The following is a 14,353-nucleotide window of genomic DNA, read 5'->3' on the forward strand; positions in this document are numbered from 1 at the left end:
TCATCCCAGTTCTTCCTGTTGTAGGAAGGAGTTTTTTCCCATCACAGGATATATGGAGTAAGCAATACATGGTCTGGAGGAGTTCAAGTCAAACTTCACATGGTGTGAGACAGACATCCTCCTCTTTCTGACAGGACAAATGTGCTGTCATTTTAGGCCTTTCTCCTTTTCTTTAAAGAGCACCCATTTTTACCTATGGACCCTTTTTTTTTTAACCACAGTTACTATCAAACAAAACATAATTATTTGAATTTCAAATCTTCAATTATAGAAAAAGACCAGATTTTTAAAGTACTGGATTTCTAGCTGCTCCCCTTTTACTCAACAAACCACAGACTGGTATTTCATCCTATTTTAGCTATGCATGGCCATAATGCAGCCACTGAGAGTCATCATGACCATGAGATCTACAGCTGATTCCCATGTACCTGTTGATTATTGCCACTCCTTCCTTTCAATCTTAATGGAGCCATTTGCTCAAGAATGTTAGTACATAGGATTAAGACTTTGATGTCTATTTTTAGTTGTCAACATGATGACATCTGGGAATAATATAACCCAAAAATAGAGGGAACACCTGTGGTCTATTTCTGCTTAATTTGAACTACTTTATTGTGGAACTTTGAGGAATGCAGTCACACCTTTAATTCAGATCTTTAATCCAGATGTAATCTGAACCACTCCTTCTGCTGGAAGTCTATAGAAGGACATGGAAAAAGGAAGCTTTCCCTCTTTCTCTGCTTGCTCTCACCTTGTTAGCACATCCATTCCTTCACTGACATTAGAGCCTACTTCTTTAAGATTACAGCATAATATGGCAGACAGCTGAGACACTCAGTCTAAGAACTGAGAAACTACTAGATTCTTCGACTTCCCATTCATTTCCAGCCATTGTTGGATTAGCTAGAACACAGGCTGTAAGCCATTCTAACAAATCCCCTTTTAATATAGAGAATAATTTTAAAACTTCTGTTACTCTAGAGGCCTGATAATACACCAGGCACATAGAGAGGACATTCTAGAAGAGTTTGGATCTCATAATAGTCTTAGCTTACTTACAATTTCTCCATGGCCATCTTCTCTTAACCGTAGCCTTCCTCAGGTGCTTTCTCACTTCTGAGAACTCAACCCTCCTCCTCCTCCACATCATCCATTCCTTGGCATGCTTTATTTCTTATAGTATTGAGTATGGATGTTAAGGAGAGGAAGGGCCATTCTTGGGTAGTGCTTATAAAGTGAGTGTTCAACTCTCCATGGGTAAAGTAGTGAAAGGATTCTAAGGAAGCAGAAGAAAATTCCCAGCTTTAGAAGGAGGAGGTACTGAATGGCTTCACCTGTGTCACAGGAGAGACTCCTGGAAAAGAAATCTCAGCTTCTGGTCAGTTCAGGGAGAATTTATGAGCCAGGAGGCAAAGGCAGTTCCGTGTGACATCAGGAGTCCCTTCTCTGACAATTCTATTGTATCCTGGAGAGCAGAGCTCTTGGAATCTCCGGTGATGTCAATAGTGTTGTAGCAACACCAAGTGCCTTTAGTATGTTCATTCACTACCTATACAGTTTGCCTATAGACATGTTGTCAAGACTTAGGCATCTACTTGGGAGAGAGAATGGATTTCATGGAGATACCAGAGAAAGGCAGAAGGAAGCTCCTAGGTCTCACTGGAAAGAATGGAGAAATCAATGGTCCTGGGGAAGATGCAGTGAGTTCAGGGAAGGGTGTGGGGAGCTTTCTGGATGTGATGGGCTTGAGTCTTCCAGGGTCAATCAGGTACTGGGAACTTCTGGGAAACAATAGGCCTATCCTGCTTCTCTGGGTTCCTGAAGAGCAGACCCAGATCAAGGGTTCATGATGGTTAATATGACATAGGAATTGACAAGGATGTAGCCTTTGTGCTGGGGATCCTCTGCTCTCACTCTGAGTGGGGAAGGAGACACAGAGGAATTTTTAGATTTCAATACCATCATTGCACTTCACCCCCACTGGAGTCCTTAGGTTGTGTGCCAGCAATAACAGGGACGTGAGAGTGCCCTGGCAAAGCCTATCTTACTTTTCATCATAGACACATCAGGAGTGAGGCACCAAGTAATGTTGTCTTTCAGTGACACCCTAAGATTATGACTTCCCAGCTGTGGGTGGCACACAGGTCTCCAATTCAACCTAGAGAGCTGTCAGATTCAGTAGACCTGGACTGAGACTGTCCCCTTCCAAAGGATCTAGGTGTCCTGGGCTGCCAGTGAAGATGGCTTTGTGAATCTGTTGACTATGTTCTGCCGCTGTGTGGCTTCTCCATTAACATGAGACTCTGAAGCATTATGCAAGTGATTTGGGCATCCCTACTTACTACCTGAGTGCTTGTGAGAGTAGCAATTATCTCCAGAATTATGTCCAGGAAAATACAAGGCTAAGGGCTCTGAAGCTTGTGCTTCTTAGGTCACCCTGTGCAGGAAGCCAGGGGAAGCCAGGTAACCTCTGAGACACCCATCTCCCTATAGAAAGATGTGAGAACTGACATCCACAGAGGGAGAGACTCAAGTCTAGTCTTTCAGAACCAGCTAGCGCAAAGTCTCATCTTACAGTCACTTCCTGATCATCCTTTAGTGTGTCAGGATTGATTGAGATGAGGTAGTGTGTGTGGCAGGTGGTGTCCATTGACTTCTAGAATTGGTGATTACTGAGATACCTAACCTTGTCTAACATGGTTGTCAGTATGATATAACATCTGAATGGACATAGTTTACCCCACATCACTCATTTCTTCTGGGGTCCACCAAGTACATTTCTGAAGCCACAGTCTAGACTTCTGGTGAATATTCAATCCAGGCTGAACATGGTACTACCTCTTCATTTTAGGACTATTAGTAAATTCAAAAGTGTGAAGTGTGGCTCTGGGAAAGGTCTATGGTAAAGGACCCCTAATAATTCGTCCTCTTCTGCCCTTTGTCCACCTCTCTCATGCTCTGATGGATATTCTAATTTAAGCTGGCTGTGTCACCTTTTCTAAGGGCATGAGCATTGTCACAGGTGGCTCCAGATTAAAGAATTTGGCTTTCATGTAGCTCCAAGTGTAGTACCACAGCAGTGACACACTACATACTGTTCCCATGACTATGACACATTTGATTTTCTGTAAATGCCATTGCATATCTGTGTGTGGCCTCTCACTAGCCATTCATCTTTCTTCAAACTTTAATGCAGGAATGGCCCATCATTCTTCATGGTAGTTTTTGCTCTTATGTCTGAGGGCTCCTTTGGGAAACCCTGGTTCTTAATATCTCCAGCCTGACATGTCACTAGTTAACACACTTTTGGTGTCTATGATGGCTGGAATAAATTCTGCTGAAGTTCAGAGGTAATTTTCATCAACTATGGGAATTATCTTTGTTCTGACAAGACACCCACAATCTCCCACCACACTGACAGACTTGTGCATCCTCCACAACGTGCTTGTTGCTTTCAGTGGACTGAACTTTCCTCCCCACCATCCTTACTTAGTTACCTTAGAAACCTTTGTTCCTGTGTTATTGACTAAACGTTTCATGAGTTTGATGAGCCATTTCCTGGCATGTGTTTGGAAGTGAGTCTTCAACTTCCTGTACATGATGTAGTGAATATATCATAATAAAGCAAAAAGAGATCCCTGGGTTTGTAATGAGGAGGTGATGAAGGTCTTCTCTTGTGTTTTTGGGAAGGCTCCTGAGAAGGGCAATATGGCTTCCAGTGATTTGCAGAAGATGTAGTTTTTAGGTAGGTGAGGGCTACTGCTGGTGAATCCAATAGTTACTTCTCGGGATGAGCTTTTGTATTCTGGAGAATCCTTGGCATTCCCTTGATGTCACCAGTGTTGTGGGAACACCAGGTGACTGTGGGGTATTCTTCCACTGCCCATAGACATGTTGGCAAGACAGAGAAGGCTGCTTGGGTGACAGAATGGAGAACAAGGGGAGACCAGAGGGAGGTGGAAGGAAGCTGGGCTTCAGTCTCAGTATAAAACATGGAGCAATAAATGGTTCTGGGCAGGGCACAGTGAGTCCTAGTAAGGGGGTGAGGAGCTTTCTGGAGGAAGTGAAGCTTGAGCTGGGCCTTCCAGTAGTGGACCTCAGCATCTGTGAATTTCTGGGAAGCAAATGGACTTATCCCGTTTATCAGGGTTCCCTAAGAGCAGACCCAGAGTCAATAATTTCTGATGGTTAGTTTGGGAGAGCCATGAATTTTCAAACCTGAAGTGGCTTTTCTGTAAGATTCTTAATCTCATTCTGAGTGGAAAGGAAGGGCCAGCAGGAACAAAGTGGTGGCTAATTAGGTGTCCTTCTCTGGGTAGGGTGGTGCTGCACTTAATCCTCGTAGATTCTTTCAGTTTCCATGGGAGTAGGATGCCAATAAGAAGGGAAGGATAATCCCCTGACCATCCACCAAACTCTCAGACATTCAGATACTTTGGTCCTGGATAATGTGATGAGGACTTAGTACTGCTAAGCTCTAGGGACAATAGGACTTACCTGCACCACATCAGATATTAGCTGACACTGTCCTCCAAATCTACATGGCTGGACTATCTTATGCCTTCCAGGGCTGGGGTCTGCATTAGAGAGAGAGGCACATGCCTAGCCATGGTGGTTGAGGACAGATACTTAGCTCATGGGTACCAATTTGAGGATAGCTGCCCTACTCTTTAGGGCCCTCAGTGGGTCCCTAACATTTCCTCTTCCTTGGACTTCCTCCTGGGACTAGCATGGATTCTCCTGGTCCTATGTCATTCAAGTGTACAAGTTCACTTTGCTTTGTCTTCCTTCAGGGACTACTGGGAAGGCACCAACCCAAACCTCCACCTCCACTGAGCAGGAGCAGCAGATGACAAAGTTGGAGAAACTCACCCTTCAGCGACAGAGTATAACATACGAGCGAGTTGAACTGCATGGGATCCTGGGCACTTATATAGACAAGGATTTGCAGAACAGGTAGTCATTACATGCAGTTCTCTGCTGACCATCTTGACCCCACAATGTGTAGCTAAGCTTTCCTGAGGAACAGGAGGCTGAACCTCCAGGGTACCCTGGTGCCTAAACTACTTTTCCCAAGTGCACAGTATTTGGAACCTGGGTAGGTGTGAGATGGGGACACAGGCTATTCTTATTCATCCAAATGAAAAGCAGAGCCCGTGACCTGAATCACAGTTTAGTGATAGGGACATTAGTGTGTGAGCTCTCAACATGCATTTCAAGATGCCTTGTCAGGTGTTGGCTTGGGGGAGATGCTGCGTTCTGTGAGTTTGTGGTGAGTCTTTGTACTTGATCAGCAGATGATTGTGTGCTGAAGGCTCCTGGCAGCAGCTGGAGGGGCCTGGTCCATTCATCCATCTCAGTTTGTGGCTGGAAGACATGATGCTTTTTACTACTTCTCCATTGTCCTCCTCCTTATACTCTGAGGCCGTTCCAGCTCTCTGCATTTCATGGGCATCCTGACTGTATGTGGTGTGTTTGTGCATGTGGAAAATAAAGGCCTAAAGCTTTTCTTGGCTCCTCCTTATACTCTGAGACAGTGCAAACTCTTTGTATTTCATGTGAATCCTGATTTTATGTGGTGTGTGTGTGTGTGTGTGTGTGTGTGTGTGTGTGTGTGTGTGTGTGTGTGTGTTACTCCTGGGAGTCTAGAGTCTGTGGCAGGACTTGAGGATTTGCCATTTTCATATTTTCCCAGGGATAACAGTGATGACCTCAGAGAGCTCCACTTTGAGAAGCTCAGGTCTTGGCCACTTTTCTCACTTTGGTGGAACACTGGAATCCCCTGTGGAGTTTATAACGCCTTCCTGAAGTTGGGACTCCTCCCTGGAAATACTCAACGTATGCTCTGGTCCTCTGTGTATAAGGAGGAGTACCCAGGCATGAGAATCCCTGTTATAAAGACAGGAAAATGTCACCATAGGTTTCCGGTGGCACCAGTATGTGGCACAGACTCCTGGGGTCTCCTTAGAGAGATCATCTATAGCTCCAAGTCCACTGAAGGTGCTCATGTAGTCGTAGATAACTCCTTCCTCTTCTGGCCTGGGGATATGATAGGAAGTTTAATAAGCACCAGGAGGACCTATTGCATAAGTGCCAGGCTGTGTCTTCCATGGCACTGAGTAGTCCAGAGCATAGCCTGATTCCATATGATCCTTGAGGCCTATGTTCATGGGGTCCTTTTCTCCTGGGGCCATGCCCTACCACAGGCTGAATTCTTTTGAGATGCTGAAAAAGGAGCATAAGCAGGTGATGCTGGACTTACAGAAATTGCCCATGGAGATCAGTGACGGTGTGAACAAGGTCAAACAGCTGATTGAGGAGAATGTATCCTACAGGTATGTGCCTGATTTATCTTGGGAGGGACTGATTCTGCCATCTTTCTCTTTGACTAAAAGTGAGAGTTCTGGTTCTTGCCTGTCTGCCTCTTAGCAAACAGCCTGACATGTGGTCCCTGGTCTTGTGCCTCTTGGACTCAGTTTTGCTAAGTGTGAAAAGACACTGTTCCCCTCCAAGCAATGTCCTGCCAGCTTCAGGAGCCCCTTGATAAAAACAAATGGTTTGCACCATGAAGGGAGTGTCAGGTATCCTAGTACCTCTGGGGCTCTGACCAGGGCTTCCCAGAGCTGGTTTCTGTGATAACTCAGTAAAACCCCCCACTCTATCCCCTACAGACAAAGAGAAGCTTAAACCAGGATTCCTAAGTGTAGATAAGAACTTAGACCCCTTTTCCCCAGGTGGCTGTATCTGCTACAGGGACTTTGGGAAACACAGTCAGGATATTCGACCAAAAGACTAAAAAGGGAGGTGGGTTAAAATAAATTATATGGTCTGTGCCTTTAAGAACTAGCCTCACAAAGAAAGGGGAGTGCTCCTTCCAACCTCCCTGCTGTGAGTGAGAGATTTGGAAGAGCCTCCCTGGAGGCTTGTAAACTTAGAAAACACCTTACTTTTGCATTCTGTACCTAAAGTCTCCAGTGGCAGCTTTTGATCTAGGCACAACAAGACCCTCACTCTATTGTCTCAAAAAGGGGGCCTTAGACAAAGATATCTCAATATAGATAGACCCAGGCCAATTTCAAGTCCCCAGAAATGATGGTGCCAGCCCCAGGAACAAAAGAACAGAGTCAGGATGTCTGATGGTAACCAATTAATCCAGAGATGCCCCTCTCTGGAGATAACATGACTAGACCCCAGAGAGGAGCTGTAAAACTCCTGACAGGGCAAACAGATAAGCTAGAATAAGATAAAGTCCAGGCCCAGAAAAAACTGGACCAATTTTTGTTAGTCCAGTTAGTTAGTTAGATGGACCCTTACTAATCCCCTCCCCTCTAAGAAATTTTATGGGGTTTGCCTATAAAAACTAACTTCCCCAAGAAAGAGTAACTCTTCTCTGCCTCACTTGAGATGGCTTGAGATGAGTTCCCTGTCATGACTTGTAACAGATAAACCTTGCTTTTGCATTCTGGTATGCTCGTCCTTGGTGGTCTCTCTGAGGGTTATGATCTGGGCACAACAGTTTCCATGGTAGCCATAGACAGAATTGATTCTGGTTGGGGCTTCTTCTCTCCTTCTGACAGTGTTTGCCCTCTACCTGCTGATGCTTTCCCAATGTCATGAACAGTTAAGCAGAGGTGTGGGCTGTACCCTGTTCTCAGAGGCACAGGATCCCTTTTGGCATCAGGGTTTTCAGAAGTATTTTGAATCTTTCTGGAATTTGGCTACTCTCTGGATTTGGCCTGTATCTAAGTGATGCTGGCTTGGCTACTGAGAACTCTATTTGTGGGCTGTCTATGAGTCTGGGACTTTTCAAGGCTGGTGGTCCTTGGAGGTAGGAATGGCAAAGGAGGCTGGCTGGGTCTCACCATGTTTTGGTGTTTGTTCAGTTACCTCCATGGCCAGGTCCTCCAAGACTGGACTGAGCTGAAGGAAAATGTACATGTTTTGAGACTGAAGAACAGACTGCCATGGAAGGAGCAGATTGAAATGCAAGAGTCCTGTGAGGAGCTGAAGAGGCAACTGAAGGAGGCTCAGGAGATGATCTGTGACCCTTCTGCTGAGCAGCAGCAGGTAGGCTGAGACAGTGGGGGCAGGTGCCCACCTGTCCAACCATAAACATAGAGTCACCCATATAACCATCCACCCATCCATCCAGACTCCCACCTACATACCATCCAAGTGTTGATTTCTGTGATCATTCCCAAGTATTTCTGGAGAGTTTTCCTCTTTCAAGAATCTGGATAATTGACAAGCAACCCCTCCTGCTCTGCTAGAAGATGCAGTACATTGAGAACTGGGTCAGTCACATATCACACACATATATGTCATTATGATCAGAGGACTGCTATGCAGGGAGCTACTTAGGGAACAGCACAAAGCTTTCATTGATGATGCCAGTGGCCTGTGGCTCATTTGCTTTGCAGAGGTCATGTGAGATCACAGGGTAGGAAGCAGCCTGCAAGGACTAGAGTCCAGTGCCAGTGCCAAGTGAGTGGTTCTCATTGTCAACGTTTTGGGTGGCATGTGGTCTTCTCCTTTCTTCCTGCATCCCAGTGTGCTCTCTTCCTTTTGCCAAGCTCTTGGTTCAAAGTGACAGAAGCCTGAGTACCACCTTGTCAGCCCTTTTTCTAGGCATGGTGCTGGACAGTTCTCTCATCCTGGGGCTTCCAGTCTGGAGCTGACTGGATGACCATAGATGTAGGAGGCCTTTGACAGGCTGAGGGTTGGGGTGACAGATTTGAAGCTTCAAGAAAACATTTTCTCCTATCACCTCAACATAGTGTGAATAACTTGTGTGTTCTCCTAGGAATCTTTAGTCCCCAAAGGATGGATAGCAGTGCTGTGGGTCTCAGTTGAAACACCTGATGTGCATATTTTAAATTCAACTGTTCCTACAGCATGATGTCCTCACCATTGTTTTCTGCTCACTTCCTATTTTTGCGGTCTGTGTGTGATCTATGCAGGCCTGTGTAAATGTGGACATCGGTTTGTAGGTTCAGAGGCTACATAATGAAATCCCATGTTGTCATCTGTTGCTCACTCCCTTATTCCCTTAGAACCCAGGTTTTCACTGAACCTGAAATTTTCTGTTTGGGCTAATCTGGCTCCCAGCTCTCTTTAGATCTCCTGTCCTCCAAGGCAGAACTTCTCTCTTGTTTTGTCTTATCCAATGTTACAAGTTTAAATTGCTCAGAAAGAGGAAGGACATATTTGCTTTCTCTTTTGTTTATTTCCTTTTATTGTTTTATACCAATGTGTTTTCTAATAAATAACAAAACCAAGCAATGCAGCTATTTTAACAATAAACAGCAGGCTTCTTTCACTGCCCAGAGCTAACACCACAGGAAATGTTTGGTCTGTCTCTGGCTTCTCATCAGAAAATCCCACAGTGCATCTCCTTGCTGACATTGTGTTGCTGACTATATCATGTGCATGACTGTGTCTCAGAACAGATTCCCTCTCATAGTTGTGCAGAGTGCTGAGTTCCTGAAAAGCATGGCAGGTGATGTCACTGGCCTCCTTCTGACTGCCATTGGGCTGAATTCATATCATATGCATTGTCATCTGTTGACAACTTCCTGGGTGTTGACCATGGGTCACTTTCTTTCTCTTGGGCTATCAAGGTCATCTGTGGAGGAGCCAGCATAAGTTTAGTGAAGAGACTATGAGGGGTGAACTTGGAACCTCTGGGATCAGGGGGTTTTGTGATGGATAAAGTTTATTCAAAGAAAAGTTAAGTGCAGGCCGGGGTAGCAGAGTCTTGCTGGGTCTAAGAGCCCTGTAGACAGCATAGAGGACCCACTACCTCTATATGCATCAGAAAAGGTGCTGCAAGGCAGCAATCCTCTCTCACTGACCATACTAGCTTCAGGAAGTAGTGTGTGTGTGTGTGTGTGTGTGTGTGTGTGTGTGTGTGTGTGTGTGTTGGGGGTGTGATATGTGTGTTATGATTTTCTGTACATCTCTGTATGTGTGTGTGTGAACTTCTATATGTGTGTTTGTGTCTGAATACTGTCTATTGTTTGCACAGTAGTGCTCCTTTGTACCTGTGTATGTGACCATGTGGGTGAGTGTGTATGTGTATGTGTTCCCATGTTTCCTTATGTATAGGGGTAAGTATTCGAGTGTGTTTGTGAGTACAGGTGCTTATATGTGCAAGTGTGTGTTTGTATGTATGGAATTGTAACTTCATGTGTGTGTGTATTTCTGCATATTTGTATGCTCACTTACTCATCTTTAATGATGATGGAGTTCAACTTTGTTGAAAAAGTACTGTGCCCACTCACTTGGTATCCATCTAATATTGTATGCTGCTGCCCATCTTTCTGCATGTCCACCTTGTTCACTAGGCAAAGGGACACAAAAACTACTGCAACTCAATGGTTTTCAGGTATTTGTAGAGGCAAAAATATTTATCTGCACAGAAATCCTTGGAGCAAATCAAAGGAATGTGGTAGATTAAGGTGAGAAGGCAAATCAAGGTGTCTGAGAGGCAGGATAGGTTTGTGTCTCTTCTCTGCTCTGGGTGAATGGTGACTGCACACTCAATGGTCAGGTGGGTTGCTGTGTCGTCTCTGTATCCTGTTTGTCCTCATCCACATTGTCTGCTACCACTTGCTTTACCCCTTTCCCTAACCTTGGCTCAGTTAACCTTTGCCTTGGAGCTTGGGCTGCATGTTAGTCCTTGAGAGATTCTGACTTGCAGTGTGCGTCCAGCTGCATTTCAGTCCAGCAAAAGTCCTCTAGCCATGCTGTGGTTTGAGAATGGGGCTATCTCAGTGTACCCCACTTAGGCTCCTTAGGGTCTAAATCACTCCCCATGTGCCGTGTCTGTAACACTCAGTAACTGCTTTTTTCAAGGTTGATTCCTCTGAGTTAAAATCAGCCTCATGGAGGGTTTGGAGAAATGAGGCCCCTCAGACATTGCTGGTAGTGTAAAATGGTACAGCACAGTGAGAAGCTACACACAAGTCTTCAGTGTTGAATTGCAATCCCAGGTGACCCAGTGATGCCAGAATATGAAGTAGGTGTCCATAGAGAAGCTAGGGGACCTGAGGGTTTTTTCAGCATTCCTGAGAGTAGCCTCATGATGCCCATCATTCAAAGAGTGAAAAAGTATAATGTGGTCAGGCTCTTTCATGGAATATTCTTCAGCATGAAATAATACATAAAATCATTTGGCACTAATTTAGTCAGCCATTTGTTACTCAAACAAATCCCTGGCACAATCGCCTCAAAGGAAGGAATTGTTTCTTTTGGATCCTGGTTATGGAGATTTTCTAGTTTCCTGAGCTCTTTGCTTTTGGTCCAAAGTGAGACAACCTGTGGTACAGGGAGCCCCTTTTGAAGGAAGTTGCTCAATTTGGGGGAACTGGGAAACAGTGAACAAGCCCAGAGGGGTAGTCCACGACCATCCAGTAGTCCTTTGCTGGGGAACATTCCTATACTGCACAGCCTGGGGAACTTCCTAAGCAGGGTTAGTTAATGGACGGGGACCCCAGAGGGCCACCTGTCTGTGCGTTAGGTTGCAAATAGGCTCTTCAGTGACTGAACTGCCTCTCTCCCATGTTCACTGTCTTCTCTCTTTTAACAGGTTTATCTTTTCATTAGTATCCCTGGTGGTTGCTCCTTATGTTAGTATTAACTGTGGAGCTAAACATGTTACTGCATTACAGTGTGCTTGTATGTGTGCATACATGTACTTGTGTCTGTTCATGAATTTATGTGTGTGCATGTGAGTGAGCTAGCCTCTACTGAGAACATAATGTTCTAATGAACAGGATCAAGAAAGCCTGGATGAGCAGCAGAGACATACAGGCCCAGCGCCGGCCCACAGAGGTAGACGGGCCCTGCGGCGGCGGCCAACAGGGACATACAGGCCCGGTGGTGGCCCACAGAGGTAGACAGGCCCGGCAGCAGTGACAAGCAGAGGCAGGTAGGCCCGCAGCTGCAGCCGGCAGAGAAATACAGGCCCGGCGGCGGCAGACAGGCCCAGCGGCAGCTGACAGGGACATACAGGCCCGGCGGCGGACCGCAGAGGTAGACAGGTCTGGCAAGCAGTCGCAGCTTGGAACAGGGACGCCTCTAGCCCCAACACCTGGGGAAGAAGCTATCTCCGTGGGACAGAACCAGAACAAATCTGAATACTCCGTCTGAGGACAACCCAGGCCCAGCTGCTGATCCTGCAAAACCCAACAACTTGGAGGTGTTGGTAAGACTACCCTGGCCTCAGCTGAAATCCATCCAGGAGAGGATTCAGATCCCTACAGTTTGAAGTCTGAAGAAACAAGATCAGCTGAGGAGTTGACGAATGAACAAAACGTGACCTGGGAACACAGAAGAAGGCGCTGCCCAGCCACCAAACCAGATCACCAGAATCATAAGTATATACTTCACTGACTGAGATCAGCTGCCCCTGAAGAAACAGCCCAATAGCACCAATTTAACCAAGAACTCCTACTAAACCAAGACTAAAAATTAGAACAAGAGAGGCACTCTCAGACACAGACACCACCTGCACCGAGCAGAGAAAGAGATGAGTAGACACCAGTGCAAAAATACAGGCAACAACATAAAGACCTATATGGCAACATCAGAATGTAGTGATTCTACACCTGCAAGACCTGAACATACCAAGACAGAAGAAACAGAAGAAATCAACCCTAAAAATGACTTTAAGAAGATGATAGAGGCCCTTAAAGAAGAAATAAAACATTCCCTCAAAGAAGAAATAAAACTTCCCTTAAAGAGGAAATGAAAAACTCCCTTAAAGAGGAAATAAAAACTTCCCTTAAAGAGGAAATGAAAAACTCCATTAAAGAAGAAATAAAAACTTCCCTTAAAGTGGAAATGAAAAACTCCATTAAAGAGGAAATAAAAAACTCCCTTAAAGAAATGGAAGAAAAAACGAACAAAAAATGGGAAGAAATCAAAGAAAGCCAAGAAAAAGCAATTAAACAGATGAAAGAAACATTCCAAGATCTGAAAAATGAATTTGAGACAATAAAGAAAACACATGCTGAGGGAATGCTGGAAATAGAAATCCTGACTAAATGAATAGGAACTACAGAAACAAGCACAACCAACCGATTGCAAGAAATGGAACAGAGAATCTCTGACACTGAAGACACAATAGAGAAAATAGATTCATCAGTCAAAGAAAACACTAAAGACAAAAAAGTCGTAACACAAAACGACCAAGAAATTTGGGACACCATGAAAAGACCAAACCTAAGAATAACAGGGATAGAAGAAGGAGAAGAATACCAACTCAAAGGCACAGAAAATATATTTAACAAAATCATAGAAGAAAACTTTCCTAACCTAAAGAAAGAAATACCTATGGAGATACAAGAAGCTTACAGAACACCGAATAGGCTGGATTAAAAAAAAAAAAAAGTCCCCTTGCCACATAATAATCAAAACACTAAACACACAGAACAAAGAAAAAATATTAAGAGCCGCAAAGGAAAAAGACCAAGTAACATATAAAGGCAAACCCATCAGAATAACACCAGACTACTCAATAGAGACTATGAAAGCTAGAAGATCATGGACAAATCTTATGCAGACACTAAGAGACCATGGATGCCAACCCAGACTATTATACCCAGCAAAACTCTCAATCATCATAGGCGGAGTAAACAAAATATTTCAGGATAAAACCAGATTTAATCAATACCTGTCCACAAACCCAGCCCTACAGAAAGCACTAGAAGGGAAAATCCAACCCAAAGAAGCTAAACACATCCATGAAAAATCAAGCAATAGATAATCCCACACCAACATATACCAAAGAAGGACAACACAACACAACCACAAAATATAACAGGAATTAACAATCACTGGTCATTAATATCCATCAATATCAATGGTCTCAACTCACCTATAAGAAGACACAGGCTAACAGAATGGATAAGAAAACAGGACCCATCCATCTGCTGCATACAAGAAACACACCTTAACTTCAAAGACAGACACTACCTCCGAGTAAAGGGCTGGGAAAAGGCTTTCCAAGCAAATGGACCTAAGAAACAAGCTGGTGTAGCTATCCTAATATCTAATAAAATAGACTTCAAACTAAAATCAATCCAAAGAGATCAGGATGGACATTACATATTTATCACGGGAAAAATCCACCAAAATGAAGTCTTGATTCTAAACATTTATGCTCCAAATACAAAAGCACCCACATTCATAAAAGAAACACTACTAAAGTTTAAAACGCACATCAAACCCCACACATTAGTAGTGGGAGATTTTAACACACCACTCTCACCAAAAGACAGATCTACCAGACTGAAACTTAACAAAGAAATAAAGGACCTAACAGATGTTATGACTCAAATGGACTTAA

At 44.3% G+C, this 14,353-nt stretch overlaps 1 protein-coding gene across 3 annotated transcripts in view; it reads left to right on the forward strand.

The window, feature by feature from the left end:
* LOC102926660 (disks large homolog 5-like) overlaps positions 1–14,353 on the forward strand; it is a 73,169-nt gene that overhangs the window by 43,032 nt on the left and 15,784 nt on the right. For 2 of the 3 annotated variants that reach the window (XM_076544092.1, XM_042284436.2), the window contains exons 1-4: positions 1,498–1,700; positions 4,794–4,956; positions 6,207–6,335; positions 7,884–8,067. In XM_076544092.1, the coding sequence (XP_076400207.1) occupies positions 1,535–1,700; positions 4,794–4,956; positions 6,207–6,335; positions 7,884–8,067 (642 nt within the window). In that variant the 5' untranslated portion in view covers positions 1,498–1,534. Of the gene's footprint in view, positions 1–1,497; positions 1,701–4,793; positions 4,957–6,206; positions 6,336–7,883; positions 8,068–14,353 lie in introns of those variants that run through there. The other variant, XM_042284437.2, reaches the window with a different exon arrangement.

The sequence above is a fragment of the Peromyscus maniculatus genome, chromosome 9 (assembly GCF_049852395.1).
Source record: "Peromyscus maniculatus bairdii isolate BWxNUB_F1_BW_parent chromosome 9, HU_Pman_BW_mat_3.1, whole genome shotgun sequence".
Classification (NCBI taxonomy): domain Eukaryota; kingdom Metazoa; phylum Chordata; class Mammalia; order Rodentia; family Cricetidae; genus Peromyscus; species Peromyscus maniculatus.